Source organism: Acinonyx jubatus, chromosome D4 (genome assembly GCF_027475565.1).
Source record: "Acinonyx jubatus isolate Ajub_Pintada_27869175 chromosome D4, VMU_Ajub_asm_v1.0, whole genome shotgun sequence".
Lineage (NCBI taxonomy): Eukaryota > Metazoa > Chordata > Mammalia > Carnivora > Felidae > Acinonyx > Acinonyx jubatus.
Window position 1 is genome coordinate 78,863,185 of NC_069391.1, and position 22,899 is coordinate 78,886,083.

Here is a 22,899-nt window from a genome sequence, read left to right on the forward strand (position 1 = left end):
CAGGCTCCAGGCTCTGAGCTGTCAGCACAGAGCCTGATGTGGGGCTTGAACGGTGAACCATGAAATCATAACCTAAGCTGAGGTTGGACGCCCAACCGACTGAGCCACCTGGGCGCCCCTATTGTATTAGTATTTTTGAAGAAAGGATCATTGTATCTTTCTTTTCTATTTCATTTAACTTCTGTTCCCATCTTTACAGTTTCTTCCTTCCACTTCCTTTGGATTTATTCTGTTTTTCTCTTCTTCCTTTCTTTCTTTTTCTTTTTAAGTTCATTCATTTTGAGAGAGATAGAGAGAGCAAGTGAGGGAGGGGCAGAGAGAGAGTGAGAGAGAGATCCCAAGCAGGCTCCACACTGTCAGCACAGAGCCCAAACTCATGAACTGCAAGATCATGACCTGAGCAGAAACCAAGAGTCGGACACTTAACTGACCGAGCCACCCAGGCACCCCTCTCTTCCCCATTTCTAAAGTTGAATGCTTATCTCATTTCCAGTCTTTACCCTTTTCTAAAATAAACAGCTGAGGCTATACATTTCCTCCGAGTAAAAGCTTTAAAGGTAAATCTGTAGTTATGTAGCATTCTCATTACCAGTCAGCTTTAATTTCTGATACTTGATATATCAATTTAGAAGTCTAATTCTTAATGTTCTAATACATGTTTTTAAGTTAGCTGTTTGTTTCTGACTTTTTCCTTAAACGCATTGGTAAAAAAAAAAATTCTATATGATACTGATTCTCTGAAGTGTGTCAAGATTTACTTCAGGCCTAAAAAGTAGTCCACTTTAAAAACAATCTGGGGGCACCTGGGTGGCTCATTCGGTTAAGCATCGGACTTTGGCTCAGGTCATGATTTCACGGTTTGTGGGTTCGAGTCCCATGTCAGGCTCTGTGCTGACAGCTCAGAGCCTGGAGACTGTTTCAGATTCTCTCTCTCTCTCTCTCTCTCTCTCTCTCTCTGTCTGTCTCAAAAAATAAACATTAAAAAAATTTTTTTAAATGATCTGGGTATTCTTGAAAAGAGGTATATTCTCCAATTATTAAGTACAGAGCTCTTTGTTCTTTAGATCAAGATTGTGTGTTCCTCAAATTTTCTTTACCTAGAGTGATTTCTTTTTAATCTGTCAAATACTGAGACATAGGTATTAAAATGTCCTACAATAGTATATTTGTCTATTGCTGCTTTAGTTTGATCAGTTTATCTATCACGTATCTATTATCTATATGCTTTATATATTTGGAAGCTAAGTGATTAGAAATATACAAATTTAGCACTATTTGTCTGAAAAATTCAGTTCTGTATCATTATATATAATCCTTTTTATCTCTAGTATTATATTTCTTTCTTTAAATTCTACTTAGTCATACATATAGATGAACCAGATTTCTTTTGGTTAGGTCTACTTTGGATATCTTTTTCCATTCTCTTTTTCCTAACTTCATTTTGTCCTTGTAAGTATATATCTTATAAACAATATATGCATGTGTTTTTTAAAAGCTATTCTGAGAATCTATGATCTTTAACTGTAGAATTAAGTCCATTTAAATTTATTGTGATTACTGATATATTTGGGTTTATTTTTCCATCATATTTCAAGCTTTTGTTTTTTCCTGCCCCTTGTTTCTCCCTTCCTCCACCTCTCTCTCTCTTCCTCCCTCTCTCGCTCTCTCTCCTTCCCCCTTTCTCCTTACATTTACACTGACTGTAGATATTTTTTCTCCTTCCATTTTATCCCTTAATTGGTTTGGAAGATATACACCTAATTTCTATTCTCTTAGTCACTAAACGGACACTCAGCTTAACAAAATATAAAGTTAGTCTTTACTTGCCTCACATACAATATAAAGATTTTGAAATGTTTTAGATGTAATTACCTTTCTCTTTCATATGCAATTATGACCCTACATTTTAGCTCTATCTTAATGTTAATGCCATAACTTAAGCATTATTAGCATTTTAGAGTATCAGTATTTGTTTATATAGTCCTAGAGAGTTTACCATAATCTTTACTCACTATTTTGTCTTGTGTCTCAAACCATTTTGGGGATCATTTTCCTTTTCCTTGAAGTATACCTGTGAGAAATTTATTTGGGCATATTTGGGTTTTGGGGGGAAGTAGACTCCATTTTTTTCTTGTATTGAAACTTCTTTAATTAATCTTCATTCTTCAAGTACAGCTTTTCTGCATACACGTTCCAGGTTGCTGGTTATTTTATCTCAGCACACTGAAGACACTCCTCCGCATCTTCTGGGTTCTACTCTTCAGAAGTCAAGTGTCAGTGTCATTGCCAGGCTTTGTTTATGAAGTGTCGTTTCTCTCGGGCTACTTTTAACATCTTACTTCTATAATAGGAATCTGAAAAACCATGACTCTCATGAAGTTATCAACCATTAACTTTTGCAAGTTGCTCTTCCTACTTTCTTATATCTCCTTTTGTAACTTCATCTTTTACACCCTTGCTATCACTTAAACTGTCACATTTTTTTCATGTCTTTGTATTTCTATGCAGAATTCTGTTCTTTATTTTGTGGTGGTGGTTTTATTTCTTTGTTGATTTCTGTGTTGCTTCTTTAGGTTTCTTTTCTACTTCACCAATTCTTACTTAGGCTTGCCTGCCCTCCAACCCTTACACTATATTTAAATTTTAGTTATTGCCCCATCTAGACACTGAGCTCTATAAGGTCAAATACTTTTGCTTATTTCGTTCACTGCAGTAAACCCAAACACTAGAGGAGTGCCTGTTTCATAACAGGTGCTCAACAAACATTTGTTGATAAACTATTAAATGTTGTATTCTTGTAAATTGAATTTGCTTTTTTCTCCCCCATCTATTTGCTCGATTTGGTACTCTTTTATTTCTTTTGTTGGGTTTTGTTTCTTTCTTTTATTTTGGTAAGCACTAAAAAAACTCTTTTGTATCCTGTATCTAATAATTCCAAATTTAAATATCTTGCAATTGTAGTTCTGCGTATTGTTTCTGCTAACACTTGTTCAAAGTAACTTATTTCCTTATATGTTTTAAGCTTGCTTTAACTTGGTGGGATTCTTTGAGGCCCAAGATGAAGGAAGAGTCCTCCAAGGAGGATTTGTGCTGGTTTTACTCTACCTGAGGACACTAGAGCCTACTTTAAACTCTAATTCCCACAGGCACCTGGCTGGCTCAATTGTTGGAGATGTGTGACTCTTGATCTTGGGATTGTGAGTTTGACCCCTACATTGGGTATGGAGATTACTTAAAAATAAAATCTTTAAAATTAAAAAAAAAAGAAACTTCAATCCTTAACCTGTAGCTCTTAAGACCACAGAGATAATATAAATTCAGCCAAATCTATGAAAGGGATTCTTAAGAGGAGGCATTTCTTTTCTTTTACCTCCTCCTAATAATACCACAGCCAACATTGCAGTCTGCTTCTGAGAGGTGAGTCTTCTTTTTCTAATTCACCCTTTACCCAAGGACACAGCTTTTCCTATGTCCCGGATTTGTATAAGGTGGTTACTATGTAAGGTGGTAAATCTATGTCCTGCACTGACCCAAGAATTTGCCTCCAATATCCCTAATGCTCCAAAGCTGTAAGTCACCCACATCCAGTGGCTTTAATATATGCAAAGGATTCAGGGTTCACTTACTGTCTTAGTCTGCTCAGGCTGCCAGGACAAAATATCACAGATCAGGCGCTTAAACAATTTATTTTCTCACAGCTCTGAAGGCTGGAAGTTCAAGATCAATATTTTAGTAAATTTGGTTTGTGGTGAAAATCCTCTGCCTGGATTATAGATGGCCGCCTTCTCCCTGTGTCTTGTCTTCATGTGGACCTTCCTTCAACAATTGCATGCTGGGGGAACTAGGGGGAAGTATGAGGTCTGGTGTCTTCTTATAAAGACACTAATCCTATCAGATCAGGGTGCCACTCTCATAGCCTCATTTTACTTTAGTTAGTTCCTTAAAGGTCCCATCTCTAAATACAGTCACACTGGGGGTGAGGGGTGGGGTTAGGGCTTCAACATATGAATTTGGGAGCAGGGAACACAAATATTCTGTCGATGTCATTTACCTCCAGGTTTTCCTATACTTCTTTATTTCTAACCTCAGAGGATTTCCATTAGTTTCTTAAAGGGCTCATCAGATTATCTCAAAAGGGTTTTCTTTTTTTTAATTGTTGTTGTTGAATATTTTTAGATGTCACGTAGCAGACATGAGTTTCAAAATCTCTAGCTTTTCGTATTGCCAGAAAAAGACATCTCTTCTCTATGTATAATCTTGCAGTAGGCAATTCTATCCAATCTCGTATACATGCTTCAAATAACACATCAAATTTATATTTCCAGCCCTGACTTCTCTCCTGAGATTAAGACTCACAGCCAGCTGCTACTTGACATCTTTACTTGGAAGTTTACAGAATATTTAAAACCTAATGTATCCCAATCAGGATTCAAGGTCTTCCTCTCAAATTTTCTCTTCCCCTCATTTCCCCATCTCAGTAAATATCATGATAACCATTGAATCCCTCAAGCCAAAGAACCTAGACATCAACCTTGATTCCTCATTTTTCCTTTCTTCCCACATGCAATACAAGAACAAGTCCCATCTTCCCTATTTTAAACACAGTCCCTCAATCTGTCCACTTCTCTCCACCTCCTTTTTTACCACCTTCGTGTAGCTCATCTGGCCACCTCTACTGCCTCCTAAGCAGGGACCTGCTTCTATACTAACCCTCCTACAATGAGGCACCACAGAGCAGCTAAAGTGATCCTCACATCACATCTCAATAACTTAAAATTCTCCATTTGCTTTCCATTACACTTACAATAAAAGTCGTACCCTCATTTCACAAGGCTTTAAATGCTCCAATGACTGTCCACCTCTCTGAGCTGATCATGTACGTGCTCCCCTGAGCTCCTCACACTATGGACCCTCTGGCTGTCTTCCTGTTTCTCAAATATACTAGTCCATGCCCACCTCAAGTCTTTTATTCTTGCTGTTTCCTCTGCAGGAGCACACTTCCCTATGATATCTGCTTCACTGAAGTTTCAGCTCAAATGTTATCCCCTCAAAAAGATCATCTCTAACCACTGCTAACTATTTTCTATTTGTTCCTCTGGATCCACCATCTACCTATACCTACTCTGTTCACTAGAAAGCTGACCTTCGTGGGATAAATCAATCAGGCCTCCTTGATCTCTCTTTCCATTGGGTTTTGCCAATGGGAAGCCATGACAGAAAATAGAAGGACAGGAGGAAAGAAAGATCTGGGTATTTATTTCCCTGGCTCCCCTGACACTAGGTTGCTGGTTGGTGGCGGCCATGTTCCTGTACCAAAGTTTCTAACAGTTCGCGACTTTTATAGGCATAGCCTCCCATAGGGCTCCACTAATGGCTCCTTTCCCTCATCCCTCCAGGCCCAGGTGTAACAGTTTCTTCCTATTTGGTGGCCTGGAATGCTTCAGCATCCACTGTTAGTTTCCCTTCATTACATTCTTTTTCCTCCAGCATGCCATCTGTTTCCTGTTATATCGGTTTCCTAGGGCTGCCACAACAAAGTACCACAAACTGGGTGGCCTGAACAATAGAAACTTATTGTCTCACAGTTCTGGAGGCTGGATACCCAAGTTCGAGTTGTCAACAGGGCTGTGAGGAAGAATCTATCTGTTCGATGCCTGTCCCCTAGGGATTGGTGGATTGCTGGCAATCTTTGACATTCCTTGGCTTGTGAGTGCATCATCCCAATCTCTGCCCTCATCTTTACATGATGTTCTCCCTGTGTATGTGTCTCTGTGTACAACTTTCTCCTTTTTATAAAGACACCAGTCTTCTTGGACTAGGGATTACTCCAATGACCTCATTGTCGTAAACTACATCTGCGATGACCCTATTTCCATTCTGATGTATAGGGGTTAGGACTTCATATGAACTTTGGAGGGGCACAATTCAACCCATAAAACCTGCTGGAATTCTAATAGAGATTCACTATCCACCATCACTTTCTGTCACACTTATTTATTTTCTTATCTTTTGATGTCATTTTATTTATTTTTATATGTGTATATATTTACTTTCTGGTTTTCTTTCTCTCTCAGTAGAATATGGGGGCAAGCTGCTGTTTACCTTGTCTTTTGCTGTAACTGTATAGCACCAGATACAGAGTAGGAGACCAATAAATAATTACTGAACAAATGAATAGATGGCAATATCTAAAGTTTGGTTAGGATCTTGAACTGCTATCGACTCTAGTTATTAACTACAATAAACTATAATATTCACATTCTACTGTGACATCGCTGTAACCCTTAAAAGAAGTTCAGACTAGCAGCCTCATGAATAATGAGGACACTTGGGTGTTTTTTGTCCCAGATCTCCATCTATTCATTGTGTCATGTTAAGGAACTCTTATAACCTCTCTGACCCTGAATCTCCCCAAATGAGAATAAAAATGTTTCCTATCCCTAATATCAGAAGGCTTTTTAAAGGTTAATTATGGTCCCATGCTTTGTGGAATGTGGGGTGAGAAAGATTTGCAAGCAATTATTGTCTTTATGGTGATTATGGTTACTAGTGAGACACTCTTCAGATCCCAACCTCCTGTCAAAGATGTTAAGAAACACTGAAAGAAAAAATAGCTGACTAGCCAAATAAATTCAGGCAAGATCAGGTTAAAACAACTCAGTAATTCTCAGAAGTTCTGACAGTGCAAAGTATATTTAAGTTTTCTATAATACAGCATCATATACATTTTTTTCCAAACTTATCTGACCATGCAACACTTTTTATTCAAAACATCATTTATAGGACTAAGGGTGGAGAAATGATAAATTAGCGACTTCTGTCTAAGCTAAATAAGTCAAAGTCACTTATAAAAGTACAGTAGATTTTTTAAAAATTCTTTTAATGTTTATTTATTCTTGAGAGAGAGAGAGAGAGAGAGAGCATGAGCAGGGGAGGGGCAGAGCGAGAGAGAGACGCAGAATCCAAAGCAGGCTCCAGGCTCTGAGCTGTCAGCACAGAGCCTGATGTGGGGCTCAACCTCACAAGCCATGAGATCATGACCTGAGCTAAAGTCAGATGTTTAACTCATTGAGCCACCCAGGCGCCCCAAGAGTAGTTGACTTTTAAACCAAAACAAGAAAGAGGAAAGAATATTCCAGCTCTGGATGCTGCAGGTGGCTGGCAGTGTTTTCCAGCTCCATTGCAATATAATTCAGCATTAGTCCTCAGCAGAGAATGGGATTACATGGGCTCCACAATTAAATCACTCTTCTTACCATAAGTATTAGAGCACTTTTGAGTCCTGCTCTTATCCTCCTCAGCATAAAGTTAAAATGGTGCCCTTTCACATTTTTCCTCATCACAGTATATACCAGAAAACAGAGGGAAGCATCCAAAATGTGACTCACTAGTGATCCTGTGTCCACAGGACAGGCACCAGCCCATTTATGTCACACACACTCCTCTTACTGTAGGTAAGAAATCAAGGTTTGTAGAGTATAAAATATCATTTGCTGCTACTAAGGATGTTTTGTCTAAGCTGCAGGCTTAGAGTTCCTCCTTCTGCTCACAAACAACTGGAGGACTGAAATAAAGCTACCAAGTTTATGAGCTGAGAAAACTACAGAATATTATAATCAAGCCCCTTCATAACAGAGTGGAGAAAATTGAGGCCCAGGATGAAGTGAATTACTTAAGATCGTGAGAAGTCTTTGTATTATCACAGAGGTGACCATCCAGGGAGGCAGACAATCCTGTCTTGATTTGCTTAGAGAGAGCTCTCCGCGGTGTTTCAGCCTATCCAACTTTAAAGACCCTGGACTCCTAGCTAGCTTAAATTCTAGGATTTCATTCAGAAGGTGACATCCTAGAGGCCAGCAAATTCTTCCTTCTAAGTATCAGGGGAGAACTATCTAAAAAGATAGCAAAACAACCCTTAGAAAAAACTAGGGTTTGCTCGTGCCCTTAGACCTTAAACACCACATGGAACTTCAGCCCATACCAGCCCAAGAATATCCAATCTCATTGCTTATCTTTGCCACTTACCCCTCTCACAGCCTTTTGACCTTATACTACTCCTGCATTCTTTCCCCTGATCTTCCTGCTGCCAAAGATATCTCATTTCCCAAACGAAAAGGTTTTACCTAGCAAAGAAAACCATCAACAAAACAAAAAGAAACACACTGAATGGGAGAAGATTTTTGCAAAGTATATGCCTGAGACAAGGTTAATCTCCAAAATATATAAAGAACTTATACAACTGAACCCCAAAAGACCAAACAATCCACTTCAAGCATGGGCAGAGGATGAGTATAGACATTTTTCCAAAGAAGACATCCAGATGGCCAACAGACACATGGAAAGATTCTCAGCATCACTAATTGTCGGGGAAATGCAAATCAAAACCACAATGAGATATTGTCTCATACCAGTCAGAATGGCTAGTACCAAAAATACAAGAAATAACAAGTGTTGGTGAGCATATGTAGAAAATAGAACTCCTGTGCATTGGTAGTGGGACTATAAATTGGTACAACCACTAAGGAAAACAGTATGGAGGTACCTCACAAAATTAAAAACAGAAATACCATATGATCCAGTAATTCTACTGTTGGGCATTTACCCAAAGAAAATGAATACATTAATCTGAAAAAGATATATGCACCCCTATGTTTATTTTTTTAATGTTTATTTATTTTGAGAGAGAGTGGTGGAGGGGCAGAGAGAGTGGGGGAGAGACAATCCCAAGCAGGCTCCGTGCTGTCAGCACAGAGCCCAATGTGGGGCTTGATCTTACAAATGATGAGATCATGACCTGAGCTGAAATCACAAATCAGACACTCAACTGACTGAGCCACCAAGGGCCACAGTACCCCTATGTTTCTTGAAGGATTATTTATGATAGACAAGATGTAAAAGTAACCCAAATGTCCACTGATAGATAAATGGGTAAAGAAAATGTGGTGTGTGTGTGTGTGTGTGTACACACACACACATACACAAAGGAATATTACCCAGCCCTAAAAAAAAGAATGAGACATTGCCATTTGTGACAATATGGATGAACCTAGAAGGCATTATGCTAAGTGAAATAAGTCAGACCAGCAAAAACAAATACCATATGATTTCACTTGTATGTGGAATCTAAAAAAGTAAAACAACTGAACAAACAAACAAAAGAAAACCAAACACTTAAATATACAGGACAAACTAGTCGTTGCCAGAGAGGAGGTAGGTGGGGGAATGGGTAGGTGAAGGAGATTAAGAGGTACAAACTTCCACTTAGAAAATAAATGGATCACAGAGATGTAAAGTACAGTGTCACTAATACTATAATAACTGTGTATGTGACAAATGGCAACTACACTTATTGTGGTGAGGACTGAGTAATATATAGAACTGCCAAATCACTATGTTATATGCCTGAAACTAATATAACATTGCATGTCCACTACACTTCAATAATAAACAAATTGAAAAATAAAAAGATATTCCATTAATTGGCACACATTTACCAAGCACCTGCTATGTGCCAGGCATCCTGCCACAAGCTGGAGATACCAAGACGGCATTTCTTTGCTCAAGGGCTCGCAACGTGGTGAGGAAGAATATAAAGAGATCATTGTGTAACACAGTGTTGAGTGACGTGCTAAAGTAGAAAGGTTAGAACTAAGCTGCTCCCTCACACACAGACCAGTAGGTTAAGAGATTGTACACACAGCCCTTAGCATGTCTCTCATTCATTTCCTCTTTCCCATCCCTTCTGCTTCTTCTCCAGTTCCGGGTTTTATCGTCTCTTAACTGAACTAGTGTAACATCTTCCTAACTTTCTCCCTGCTTCCAGTATCACTTTTGCCAACCTAACTTTCACTCTTCTACCAGAATGATCTTATTAATGGAAACCAACACATCTGGAATATAGTAGACATGAATAAATACCTTTTGAATAAATAACATCACTCCGCTAATTTACAATTTAGTCAATTCCTAATTCACATGGGGGTACTTGCAAACTTTCCCACTGACTTGTCCCTATAAGAAGGGAAGTGAAAACACATAAACCCCCGAAGGTATTTTTCATTAAAATGCACAAATGCAAGATGTACAGCTCGATAACATTTTACATTTGTGTAAACATATGTCCACCATTCCGATTGAATATAGAACATTTTCATTTCACCCAAAGAAGTGTTCTCATGCTCCTTCTCAGTTCAGCCTGCCTTCCCAGAGTTAACCACTATTTTATCTTCAGTTGCTATACATTTGTGTTGCCCCTTCTTGAACTTCATATGCTCAATGCAATCATATAGTTATCTACTGCGATTTACTTGAGTATCATTATTTTATATCCAGTCACCTTTCCTTGAGCATCTCAGATAGAAATTTCCATCCCTGAGCTCCAAGACACCCAGGGGCCACTTTCAGGACCCCACAATCCATACTGAACTCTTTTCTTTCACCAAAACCTATTTCCTATAGATATCAATTAGAAAGAATATGAAGAACAAATTCTCATTAAAGGAAAGAAGGTATAGATACTGTATATCAAGGAAAATATTCTCATGATTACTACCTAAGAGGTTATACCTATATAAACATAGCTTTGAGGACTGACTAATCAGATAATGTCATCTTGATTCAAGGAAATAATTGCCTGACAATGAGCCACCAGAGCCAAAGATGAGCTCGTAATAAAGATACGTAAGCAAAAGGAAAATGTCCAGGAGGAATAGAAAAAAATAAGCAGCATCCACTGAGAGCTTATTATAGTGTAGGCAAATGCTAGCTAAGCACTGGGGATTTGAAAATGAATATGCCACACATTGGTCTAAATTGGTATTTTTTTTAAAAAAATTTGCTAATGTGTGTCAAAAGCTTTAAATAAGGTTTATGTCTTGGTCCTAGTAATTCCATTTCTATAAATTTATCCTAGAGAGATATTCAAACATGAACAAAAATATGAGAAATACCCAATCTGTGAAAATTATTAAATAAATTATAGTAAATCCATATGGTTAAACATTACAGAACCTTTTTTTGTTTTGGTTTTGGTTTTGCTTTGTTTTGTTTTGTTTTTTAGAGGGAGAGAGACTGCAAGTGGAGGAGAGGCAGAGGGAAAGAGAGGATCTTAAGCAGGCTCCACACTCAGCATAGAGCCCAACATGGGGCTCAATACCACAACCCTGAGATCTTGACCTCAGCCAAAACCAAGAGTCAGATCCTGAAATAACCCACGCACCCCATAGAATCTTTAAAAATATATATCGCATCTGGCTGGCTCATTCGGTAGAGTGTAGGACTCTTGATCTCCAGATTGTAATTTTGAGCCCCATGTTGGGTATAGAGATTATTTAAAAAAATAAAATACCACAGGATTTCACTCATATGTAGAATTTAAGAAACAAAACAAATGAACAAACGGGAAAAAAGGAGAGGCAGACCAAGAAAATAGACTCTTCTTTTTTAAAGACAAGGTTCAAGAATTTTTATTTATTTTTTTATGTTTATTTAATTTTTGAGAGAGAGACAGAGTACCCGAAGCGGGCTCTGCACTGAAAGCAGTGAGCCCAATGGGGTTTGAACTCACAAACCAGGAGATCATGACCCGAGCCCAAGTCGGATGCTCAAACGACTGAACCACCCAAGTGCCCCAAGAAAATAGACTCTTAAATATAGAGTACAAACTGATGGTTACCAGAAGGGAGAGGGATAGGTGAAATACATGATAGGGATTAAGCAGTGCACTTGCGATGAGCACCAGGTGACGTGTGGGAGTGTTGAAGCACTGTATTGTACGTCAGAAACGAACATTGTGTGTTAACGAACGTGAATTTAAATAAAAAGCTTTAAAAAAAAGATATCCAACATATTGATAATGTGGTTACATTTGGGGAAGCCACGGGGTTTGGTGGGAACATGGTCAAGGGAGATTTTACTATTCTTGGTATTTTGTTTCAAAAAGAATGCATTAATTTGGAACTAAATATTCATTTAGAAATAAACATTATTTTTTAAAATCAAATGGCTTTCTGAATACACCAACTAAGTTCTGCTATAAAGATTATATGGTATTTTTTTAAATCAAAACCAACTAATTTATATAATGAAGAAATATATGCCTAGAAGGCTCTGTATATCTGAACTAATATATAGCATAGTAAACATAAAAATCTTTAGCCAAATTTAAAGTTAATCAGTTTAAGTGTTGACTTAGTCTTGTATTGATTTTATGAGTAAGGAACTTAAGTTCTGTAGACATAGGCGTGCTCAAGTGAAAAAGTTCCTGTTTATTTCCTTGGACTTGGATGATTTTTACTGTTTAAACTGTTTGGAATGTAGTAGATCAGGAACTTGCCTTGTTGGTTTCAGTTACAACGGACATCATTACATCAGAAATTTTACTCGTCATTAACCTCTAAAAAAATTCAAACCTAGGAAAATTCCCCAAAAACCTTCAAGAAGGCAGGTAGGTCATAAATGAAAAGGTCAAAAAATGCTATTTTTTAGCCAATCTATTTCTTTCCCATAATTTTAAGAAGTATTAATTACTGTTAACTATCATGTAATGTTTTACCTTATAAATATGATCATGTGCAGTGAAAGCATTAGTTTATGAGAACACATACATAAATATTTTCCTTTAGGCTAATAGTTAGAAGGATTTTTAACGGTATTATTCTCTATACATTATCAATCTCATTTCATTTTTTTGTTTTTGTTGTAAGCAATTATATTTCAGGAAAGAAAGTAAGGGAGGGAATGGTATTTGGTAATAAAAAAGACAGCTAAACTTAAAATATTCTGGAACGAGAAGTTTTATGGTGAGTTTTTGATAAAGACAGTTACCTCAGTTTCCCTCTTTCATGTCTTAATTAAGAAAATAAAACTCAGCTAGTTATTTCCCTTTTTATAATAGCTAACATAAATGTGTAACTTTATTACTTCCTCCCCAGGAAAGATTTAATTGTGGGATGTATCTTTCCTTCCATTTTCTTTTTTTGGCTAGAAATCAAAGAATGAGGATTGTCTTCAGTGATGTTTTTACCTTACTCTGCCTCTTGGGTGGTAAGTCATTAAGAAAGCATAAATCAAAAAGAGGGTAAATTATCTAAGAGTCTGCAGAATTACAATATCAGTGGAAGATGACCTTAAATAAGGTAATTAAGGTGCTTATAGCAAGGCCTGAGGAAGCACTTTTAAACAACTAGGCCTAACACTTATTGAGCATTTACGATATGCCAGGAACTGGTCTAAACATCTCATTTGTATTAATTCATTGAACCCTCATGACAACCTATGAGTTAAGTCCTGTTATTTCCCATTTTATAGATGAGAAAACTGCGCTGCTAGACGCCGGCCCCATGTTGCTATTGTTATCACTAGGCTGGAGCTAACCAAAGGAGGCTGGAAGCTGTTATAAAAAAGGCAAAGAAAATTAATTAAATCGAAAAAGCATAGACATGGGCCTTCTAGCACTTTGCCTGTTAAATGTGCTCTTCACCATCTTCCTTCATTTATAAAAGAACCAATAAAGGAGATAATAGGGCACTTCCAATTCCTTTTACAGAATTCCTAGGTCTCCTCAAATTATTTAGATATGTATGAAGGTAATACCTCCCAACAGGTATGTTCAAGCACCATCATGGGGATTCTCCCTCTAGTAAAGCGGTAAGATGATAACGAAGACAATTGCTCTATGCTGCACCCAGGGTTCTTTTAAAGTCAACAAGATTTAATGGATGAATGAGTCACCTGGGAATCTCGCCAAAATGCAGGTTGGGGTGGGGCCTGAGTTTGCACTTCCAACAAGCTTCTAAGTGATGCTGGTGCTGTTGGTCTGGAGACCACATGTCGGTAGGGAGACTCTAGAACACATCCCAGAGATAAAATTCTAAGATTGAGACTTGGAGACCATGAGTAGCAAATACTGGGGTCACCAACTGAAATGCCTAAAGTGCTTGGTCAGCTAATATCTCTCTTGCATTTTACGTCCTTATACTAGTCTCTTGTAAAAAATGTGGACAGGAGCATATGAATAGGTGAAAGACCACATGAGAACACACCCAGTGTCTTGCATACCATGAAAAATGATTTAGGGAGGGGACCATGTTAATTTTGCCAGATACACAGGGAAGTTGTGAGGGTAAAAGAAGAAAATTCTGCATAAATAGAAACCTTGAAGTAATGGGTGCCAGGAGGTAAGGAGTGGTTATTTAAAAGGATCATTGTTGGGGCACTCGGGTGGCTCAGTAGGTTAAGGGTCTGACTTCGGCCAGGTCATGATCTCACCGTTCATGAGTTCAAGCCCAGCATCGGGCTCTGGATGACAGCTTGGAGCCTGCTTCTGATTCTGTGTCTGCCTCTCTCTCTGCCCTTCCCCAGCTCGCATTCTCTTTCTCTCTCCCTAACTCTCAAAAATAAAAATAAACATTAAAAAAATTAAAATAAAAAATATCACTATCATCATATAATATATATTTAAATAACTAGATATTATTTAGAATATACCTTTAAATAATCATATGGATGCTATAATAATATAAGCAATAATATAATTATAAAAATAATTACATATAATATATTACATATTATGTAATTATATTTATATAATTTGTATTATATATTATTTATGTATAATAATATAATATATTTATATTTATATAATCTATATTCATATTTTTAAACTATATAATTTATATAAATATAAAGTATATATAATACATACAAATATATAAAGTATATATACTCTAGAACTTTATATATTATATAAATATAAATATATATTTACATTTATATATGTATGTAATTTAATATATATTTATATTTATATAATATACCTACATTTTTAAATTTTGTAATTTATTTATTTATATAAATATATATAAAGTATATGTATAATATATAAATATATATAAAGTATAAAATATATATAATATATAAAGTATATATAATAAATATAAACATATATAAAGTATATATACTCTAGAACTTTACATACTATATAAAGTATAAATATGAACATATATATTTATGTATGTAATTTAATATATAATATATATTTATGTAATATACACTTATATTTTTAAGTTATATAATTTATTTATTTATATAAATATATAAAGTATATGTATAATATATAAATATATATAAATTATATGTATAATATATAAAAATATATAAAGTATATACAATATATAAAGTATATATAATATATAAATATATATAAAGCATATATATTCTAGAACTTATTTAGATATAAATTTCTAAACTTATTTAGATATAAATTTACATTATAAAAATTTATATATAATATATATTTATATATTTTAAATAAATTTAAATAAATTTATTTTATTTATATATTTATATACTATTTATATATTTATATATATACTATATATATTTATATATTTTATATAATTTTATATATATATACTATATATATTTATATATTTTATATATATAATATATAATATATATTTTATAGATTTTAAATAAATTTAAATAAATTTATTTTATTTATATAATATATATTTATATACTATTTATATATGTCATATATTATGTGATTGTATTTATATAATTTATATAAATAATGTAATCTATTGGATGTTTCCTGTTAATAAATAAAGTCATAAAATAGTATAGCATACTTCAGAATTAATCATTAAGGAAACTATTCATTTTACATTTAACCCAAAGATGTAAATTTAGTTGTCAAAGACATATATTTATGTGCTAATGTTAATAAAACCAACAATAAATTTTCAGATAAAAAAGACACTGAAATAAAGGACATGGGATCTGAGAACATATTTATAATTACTTAAGCAAATGAACAGATACAGTCAACAAAAAAGCCTAAAAGCTAAGGTTTCATCTTCAACTGTAAATAACGTCAGAGCCAAGGTTTTAGGAAGAAGATATGGATGCTGGGTGGGGGGATCAGGAGGAGGAGGGACTATGTGAAAGGGAGGGAAAGAAGCCAGAGCAGAACTCCCCCAGGAAAACAATCCATGGGTCTCTGGCAAGGCAGAGAAAGAGCTGTCCACCCCGGAGGAGCCCCTGGCACCACAGTTCTGAGCCATGCAGTGATCTCTAAGAGCAAGGGGTGAGACTCAGAGGTCACAAGTGCAGGAGGAAAGTTATCTCAGGCATGACTTAAAGATCCAAGCAGCCCTAGTATTCTGGGCAGGCAACTGACTCAGAATCTACTAAGAATCAAAACATCCAGAAAGAAGAGGGCAAGATCAGGACGTTTGGGATACAAAAAAGGCAGGCAGCTCTAGGGACATGGGGTGCTTGCTTAGAACAAGGACTTGAGATTCCAACAGACCTTTTTATTTTTTTATTTTTTACATTTTTTTCAATGTTTATTTTTGAGAGACGGAGCGTGAGTGGGGAAGGGGCAGAGAGAGAGGGAGACACAGAATCCGAAGCAGGCTTCAGGCTCTGGGCCCTCAGCACAGAGCCCAATGCAGGGATCAAACCCACGAACTGTGAGATCATGACCTGAGCCGAAGTCAGACGCATAACTGACTGAGCCCCCCAGGCACCCTCCAACAGCCTTTTTTAAACTCCTGTCTCTGCCACTTGTACGAGCTACTTAAAATCTTGAGATTTAGTCTTCTTTCATGTGAGACTTGAGCAGTTTAGTACTGGCTTCGAAGGCCTACTGTGAACAATGATGGAGCTAATGCATGTAAATTGCCTAGCAGGGTCCTTGGCATAAGCTTAGTTCTTAAGAAAATATTTGTTGATGGATTGTTGATTATGGATTGAAAGTCTGCCTCGCTCAGAGAGAGAACCAACTGTGAAATTTCCAAAGTGTCTTGAGATGAGAATAGTCAACAGAGGTTAATTAGCCTCATCAGCCGACTATTTTCTCTTAAAAGTGATCTTTTCTAACCCTGAAAATGGCAGAGGGAGATGGAAAAAATACAAAGTGCAAACTGTCTAATAAACTCTTCCTTCGGGTCATCAGTGAATAAGAGTGACGTGGCAATGGTCTTCCTATGTTAAAAGATGAAAACTATGCACACTGAGGCAGATTTGGACTCAATTTTAGAAGAATCTTTTAACAGGCTGAGGTGTTTTTAATGGTGATGAGCTCTCCATCAGTAGCCAAGGCTCCCTGTAGAAATTATTATAAAGGCGCTGCCTGAATTCAGTGAAACTAGTGGTCCTGAAACACTGGTCTGGACATCTGTGTCCAAATCACATGCCCTCCACTGTTTCTGCATATCTACAATACAGATTTCTGAGCCTCACTTCCTATATATTCTAATACAGGTCTATAGGGGCTCTGGGAATTTGTGTTTATTGTATTTTAACGGTTTACGTAAATGAGATGCACAGTCAAATTTGGAAGCCAGTCCTCTAGATAATAGCTAGCTTCCAATCTTGCTTATGCTGACTAAGTTTGAGAATCTCTGGGCCATTTCTATGTAATCAAATAACATTTTAAGCCGCTGGATTTGAATGCTGGAGATAACCTATATGTAAACATTAATCAAGCAATACACAGTCACAGAGAACGTACAATACATAGACATTGAAGTGGGGGCCGCCTAATAGTGACTATATGGCTAAAATTCAATTTTCTGGCTAAATAACTGGTTTGATTTAATTAGGTGCCGAGGAGTCGAGTAAATTTTTCCCAACTAAATTGTTTAGACCACCTGGCCTCATTTCTAATTAGTATCCGTTCTGGGTGCTTCCAATTGCATGAATGTAGCATATGCTTTGAAATTTCTCCCACTCTCGAAATAAAAATAATTTTAATTTATATGAGTTTTTAGAATTCTTTTTTTAATTGTTGCTTACCTTTTCCAGTTGAAAATCACATTTTTTTTCCCTCTCCCTTTGTCTCTTCTTTTTTTTTTCCTTTCTGGTCGTCACTTCTGTTTTGCCTTTATTTATTTATTCATTTATTTATTTATTTAGCTAGTTATTTATCTTCTGTACTTGGAGGTGCTGGAGGTGTGATTTGTAGATTATGCAACCTCTCAATCCCTTTCCATGGATGTCTTTTGGATTTTGGAACCTGCAAAACAAAACCTGGTCAGTACTGCATAAAAGAGATTCACGTGAAAGGTAAGTCTTGACACTTAAAAATATATATATATGAAAATGACGACAGGAAATCCTTATATAAAAGCAAACATCAGTAAACATTTACTATGTGCCAGATGCTGTCCTAAGGGCCTTAACCTGGATGACATTATACCAACAAAACAATGACATGGGCTTGATCTTGTCACTACCCCCATTTTAAAGATGAGAAATCTGAGGCATTGGAAGATTAAGACATGTGCATGGTGTCACACAGCTGATGAGTATTGGAGGCAAGATTCAAATTCAAGTGAATGTCTATACTGCCTCATTCACACCACTCACATCCTCACAAAAAATTAGTAATAGTTTGCAGGGCCCTCCTAAGCACAGAGCCTGTACAAGTGCACAGGTGACATGCCTAGGAAGCCAGCCTTGTCTGCAGAGGTTAAAGGGTAAGTGCAAACGTCCAAACGATGACAACATTAGAAGAAAATACCAAAGAAGACTGAAAGAGAGGAGGCCTCTTGAACATCCAAAAGACCTACGTTGTAAAGGAAATGAAAGATAAATTTGAATACTTCAATATTTTAAGACCTATAAAATGAACGACAACCCCCAAAATTTAAAGATAAAGAATAAACTGGATGAAAATAGTTGGAATATAAATAACAGAAAAAAAGATTCCAGTGATAATTTAGATTAGGTTAGCAATTTTTTAGACAATTTGGGAATTTCCATTGAAATTTTAAATGAACACAGCCTTCTACAAAGCAATTGTATTTCTTGATATCTACTGCAGTAAAATATTCACATGTAACGCAAAAAAGCATGATTATCAAGGTTATCCCTCAATATTATATTTAATTGTAAAGTAATGGAAATGACCTAAATGTTTATCTATGGGCGAAGTGTTCTTCAAACTATGATGTAAGGATGCCTGGGTGGTTCAGTTGGTTGAACATCAGACTCTTGATTTCAGCTCAGGCCATGATCTCAGGGTTGTGGAATCGAGCCCTGTGTCGAGCTCTGCCTTGGGTGTGGAACCTGCTTAGGATTTGCTCTCCCTTTCCCTCTGCTCCTCTCCCCAGATTGGGTACTGTCTCTCTCAATAAACAAACAAATAAACAAACTGAGATGTATATTCAGGCTATGGAATGCTATGCAACACTTACATGAACTAGATCCCTTTGTTAACATGGGAACAATCTCTAAGACATTCTTGAGCAGAAGAAAGGCAGTTGCAGAACAGTAGGCATGGAATACCAACCGTGAATAAACATCTCCACAAGGCAAAACTCTAAATTCCTCTATGGAGTTGGAAGGAGAAAAGAAAAAGTTAGAGATCAAAGTTAGTTGGGAGAGAGGAAGAGAACTTGGGGGTCCCACGTGATGGGTTTTGGTATTAAGAGGGTTATTTGTGCTTATTCAGTCCACTCTCTAAGCCCCGTGTTCCCTCTGGCTCATGCCTCTGCCGGTCAGAGCCCCTTCTTTCTAGAAGGGGAGAGGTGCCAGGGACCCCTGGAGCCATGAGATGTTGGCTCCCAGTGATTGCTCTTGTCTTTCAAAATGTGGACACATACTCACTCATCAAGGCAGCTGAACTTCAGAACAAGTGCCAAAGGTCTCTGCACATGAGTCTGGAGGCTGATGTGTCAAAATATTGACAATGGCTCTTGACCGGTCAAGGACCCAGTCTGACTCCAGTGTCGTGGGCACAGCAGTTTCCTAACTCGCAAATTTTGTCGTGAAAAAAATAGAACTGGAACACTTTGAGAGCTTTATTAACAGGGTTTCTCACCCTTGACACTATTAACACTTTGGCAGGATAGTTCATTGTTATGCAGGGCTATATTATGGACCGTAGGAGGTTTAGCATGTCACTCCATGCAAGTAAGATCTTCCAAGTTGTAACAACAAAAATGTTTCTGGGCATTATCTACTGTCCTGGAGGTGGGAGGCAAAACTGCCCCTGGTTGAGTGACTACTGTTTTGAGAAGTTTCCAACCATTACACGTTTGGCTGCCTTTGGGGAACTGCTCCTTCGTGTTCTCCCTTCATACACGTGGAAGGCGGGGGGCGGGGGGGGGAGGGAGGCTGGGCAGGATTACAGGACAACACTATCCCTTATTTTGCACTTGTGTTTATTTTTCACATTTTGTGCAGTGAACATGCATTACTTCCAAAATCAGGGTGAAAATTAAACGAAGTCAAGGACACACTTCCCTTTCTGAGAAGCACTTACACATCCAAATGATCCTTCTGTGGATTAAGCCCTTTGAATAACTCATGACCTGGGTTAAGCTGGGGAATGATAATGGAAGCTAACACTTCAGAAAGTTTTACAAGTCAGTGGCAATTGCACGGGTTTTATCATCTGAAATTGAAAGCTATTTTGCTTTCAAATTTGAAAGCTACTGTATTGCAATGTAGCTAACCAGAATACATTTAGGTGGGAGTTCTTAAAGACAAAATGTATCTTCATAAACCTAGAAGTTTTGCTTTGTCTTTGTTTCTTTTGTTTGTTTGTTTATTTTTGAGAGAGAGAAAGAGAGCCCACGGGAGGGGCAGAGAGGGGAACAGAGGATCTGAAGTGCACCCTGTGCTGACAGCAGAGAGCCCAAAGCAGGGCTCAGACCCACAAACCCTGAGATCATGACCTGATCCAAAGTCAGATGCTTAACCAACTGAGCCACCCAGGAACGCTGTTACTTTTTTTTTTTTTAACCTGTTAGTTTGAAGCATCTAAGCCAGGTAGGTTGCACTTCACAAGGAATTTCCTTGCCCTACCCCCCCCCCCACATGGGGCTTGAACCCCATGATAGATTTACAACCCCAAGATAGATTTGCATGCTGTACTGACTGGGCCAGCCGGGCACCCCAACCCTACCTCTTTTGTTTCCCTCAGGTGGAATTCAGTGGTATGCCATTCAAGGTTGCACAGAGACCCAAGATGAGTGCTTCAAGAGAATAACAAAGCCTTCTGGAATTCTCTCTACTCACTGTTGCCTTTATTCCTTGTGCAATCTTTGAGCCAGTGGCCCATTTCCAAGTTGTTTGACTGATCAACTGCCTCAGAGTCTGATCTGATCATCACAAGACAACAGGCTGCCATTAATCCACCCTCTGCAAAACACCTCCTATCTCTGCAGGTCATACGAGTTGTGGTCTAAAACCAGTTCTGGTTTTCAAGGTGCCCCCCTTCTTCCCCACCACCTCCAACTTCTCCCAGAAACATCCTTTTTCAACACTATGACTCTCCTCTCCTCTTTCTGCTCAGTTCCCTTTCTGGTGACTTCAAAGCTACAAAGAAATAAAAACGTATTTCCCTGAGGCAAATAATGCATATCGTCTCTAGTTTACTGGTTTCCTTAAATATTTCCGCATTCCGAAATACAGTTACAAATGGACTGTATTACAAGATACCAAGGGACCTCAGAATGTTCATTTGGCGTCCAAAGCAAACTGCCTTGTTTTTGGGGAGTAATTTATGGCATAGGAGGAACTGATTTAACAAATTCCATAGGAAAAACAAGTCACAAATAAGCAAACCAGGCCTGTGAGATCTATGAACCCAAATGCAAAGAGCTCTGGCAGGTGTGAGAGTTGACACTTATTTTTCCTTTCTTTCTTTTTTTTTTTTTTTTAATGTTTATTTATTTCTGAGAGAGAGAGACAGTGCAAGCAGGGGAGGGGCAGAGAGAGAGGGAAACACAGAATCCAAAGCAGGCTTCCGGCTCTGAGCTGTCAGTAAGGAGCCAGATGCGGGGCTCGAACTCAAGAACTGTGAGATTATGACCTGAGCCAACATCTCACGCCTAACCAACTGAATCACCCGGGCGCCCGCACTTATTTTTCCCCGCCCGTATTTGGATCTGTCCAAATGCTGGATTTCCACACCATAGCCATGCCTCCGTGCTTTGGCTCTTCTAACATTGGCAGACGAAGCAATTCATTTTGAGCAAAGAACAGGTGCCCATCCACAAGGAATTTTAAAGGATTGTGAATATACTTTGGCCTCCATATTGTACCACATATTCAATTATTCTCATTCAGTGCTCTACTTAAGCTGCCTCCAAGTTACTGCTTTTAAAATGTTAAAGTTGTTTTTCTCTGTGTTTTCAGGAGTTTGAGAAACCCAAATGGTAAATAATACATCGCCACAAAACCTTCTTTGCTGTCTTTTCCTCAGAACCTAAAGCAGTATCTCACATACAGCTGGCCATCAATAAATGCTCTTCTATACCCATTGAAGAAAAAGAAGTGTAAAAAAAAAAAAGTGGGGACTCCTGGGTGGCTCAGTCGGTTGAGTGTCCAACTTCAGCCCAGGTCCTGATCCCACGCTTTGTGGGTTCCAGCCCCACATCGGGCTCTGTGCTGACGGCTCAGAGCCTGGAGCCTGCTTCAGATTCTGTGTCTCCCTTATGCTCTGCCCCTCCCGCACTCTGTCTCTCTGTCTCCCAAAAATAAATAAACATTTTTAAAAAATTTATAAAAAAAAAAAAAGCCCAAGGATTTAGACCATATTTATGAACTAAGGAAAAAGTTTCTTCATCCTAAGATTTAAGTTCATTTGCCATTATTCTGTCACTTTACACATTAGCCACATTGTTAAACAGATTGGCGAACTTCATGGAGACACGACTTTTAGTTGTCTTTTTATACATAATGTTATTTACCCAATGTCACAGGAGGAAAAAAATGACAAGCTCAGACAATCGGTGACTAGCTCCATAAAGCTTCCCAAACTTAACTTGAAATCCCAGTGATGTAACGAGAAGAAAAGAAGGAAGCAGGTACCCCTTTTTTGCGCCACTAACTGGGCATTGACCTTGGCAGGTCACCTTGGAGTCTCTGTACTTCATC

The 22,899-nt window shown here is 37.5% G+C and overlaps 2 protein-coding genes across 5 annotated transcripts in view; one reads left to right on the forward strand and one right to left on the reverse strand.

The window, feature by feature from the left end:
• GDA (guanine deaminase) overlaps positions 1-18,024 on the reverse strand; it is a 171,257-nt gene extending 153,233 nt beyond the window's left edge. For both annotated transcript variants that reach the window (XM_053205274.1, XM_027041037.2), the window contains exon 1: positions 17,806-18,024. The gene's annotated coding sequence lies outside the window, so the exon portion shown is untranslated. The remainder of the gene's footprint in view (positions 1-17,805) is intronic.
• Positions 12,295-21,375, forward strand: CD4H9orf57 (chromosome D4 C9orf57 homolog). Of its 3 annotated transcripts, none has more exons than XM_053205276.1 (4): positions 12,295-12,445; positions 12,986-13,048; positions 17,926-18,075; positions 20,942-21,375. In XM_053205276.1, exons 2-4 carry the CDS (start codon positions 13,015-13,017, stop codon positions 21,064-21,066), a joined length of 309 nt encoding a protein of 102 aa, XP_053061251.1. In that variant the 5' UTR covers positions 12,295-12,445; positions 12,986-13,014; the 3' UTR covers positions 21,067-21,375. The 3 variants fall into 3 exon arrangements, with proteins under 3 accessions (XP_053061251.1, XP_053061252.1, XP_053061250.1); XM_053205277.1 differs by having other exon boundaries at positions 12,986-13,044; positions 17,953-18,075; XM_053205275.1 differs by having other exon boundaries at positions 12,297-12,445; positions 12,986-13,044.
• Positions 21,376-22,899: the final 1,524 nt, after the last annotated feature.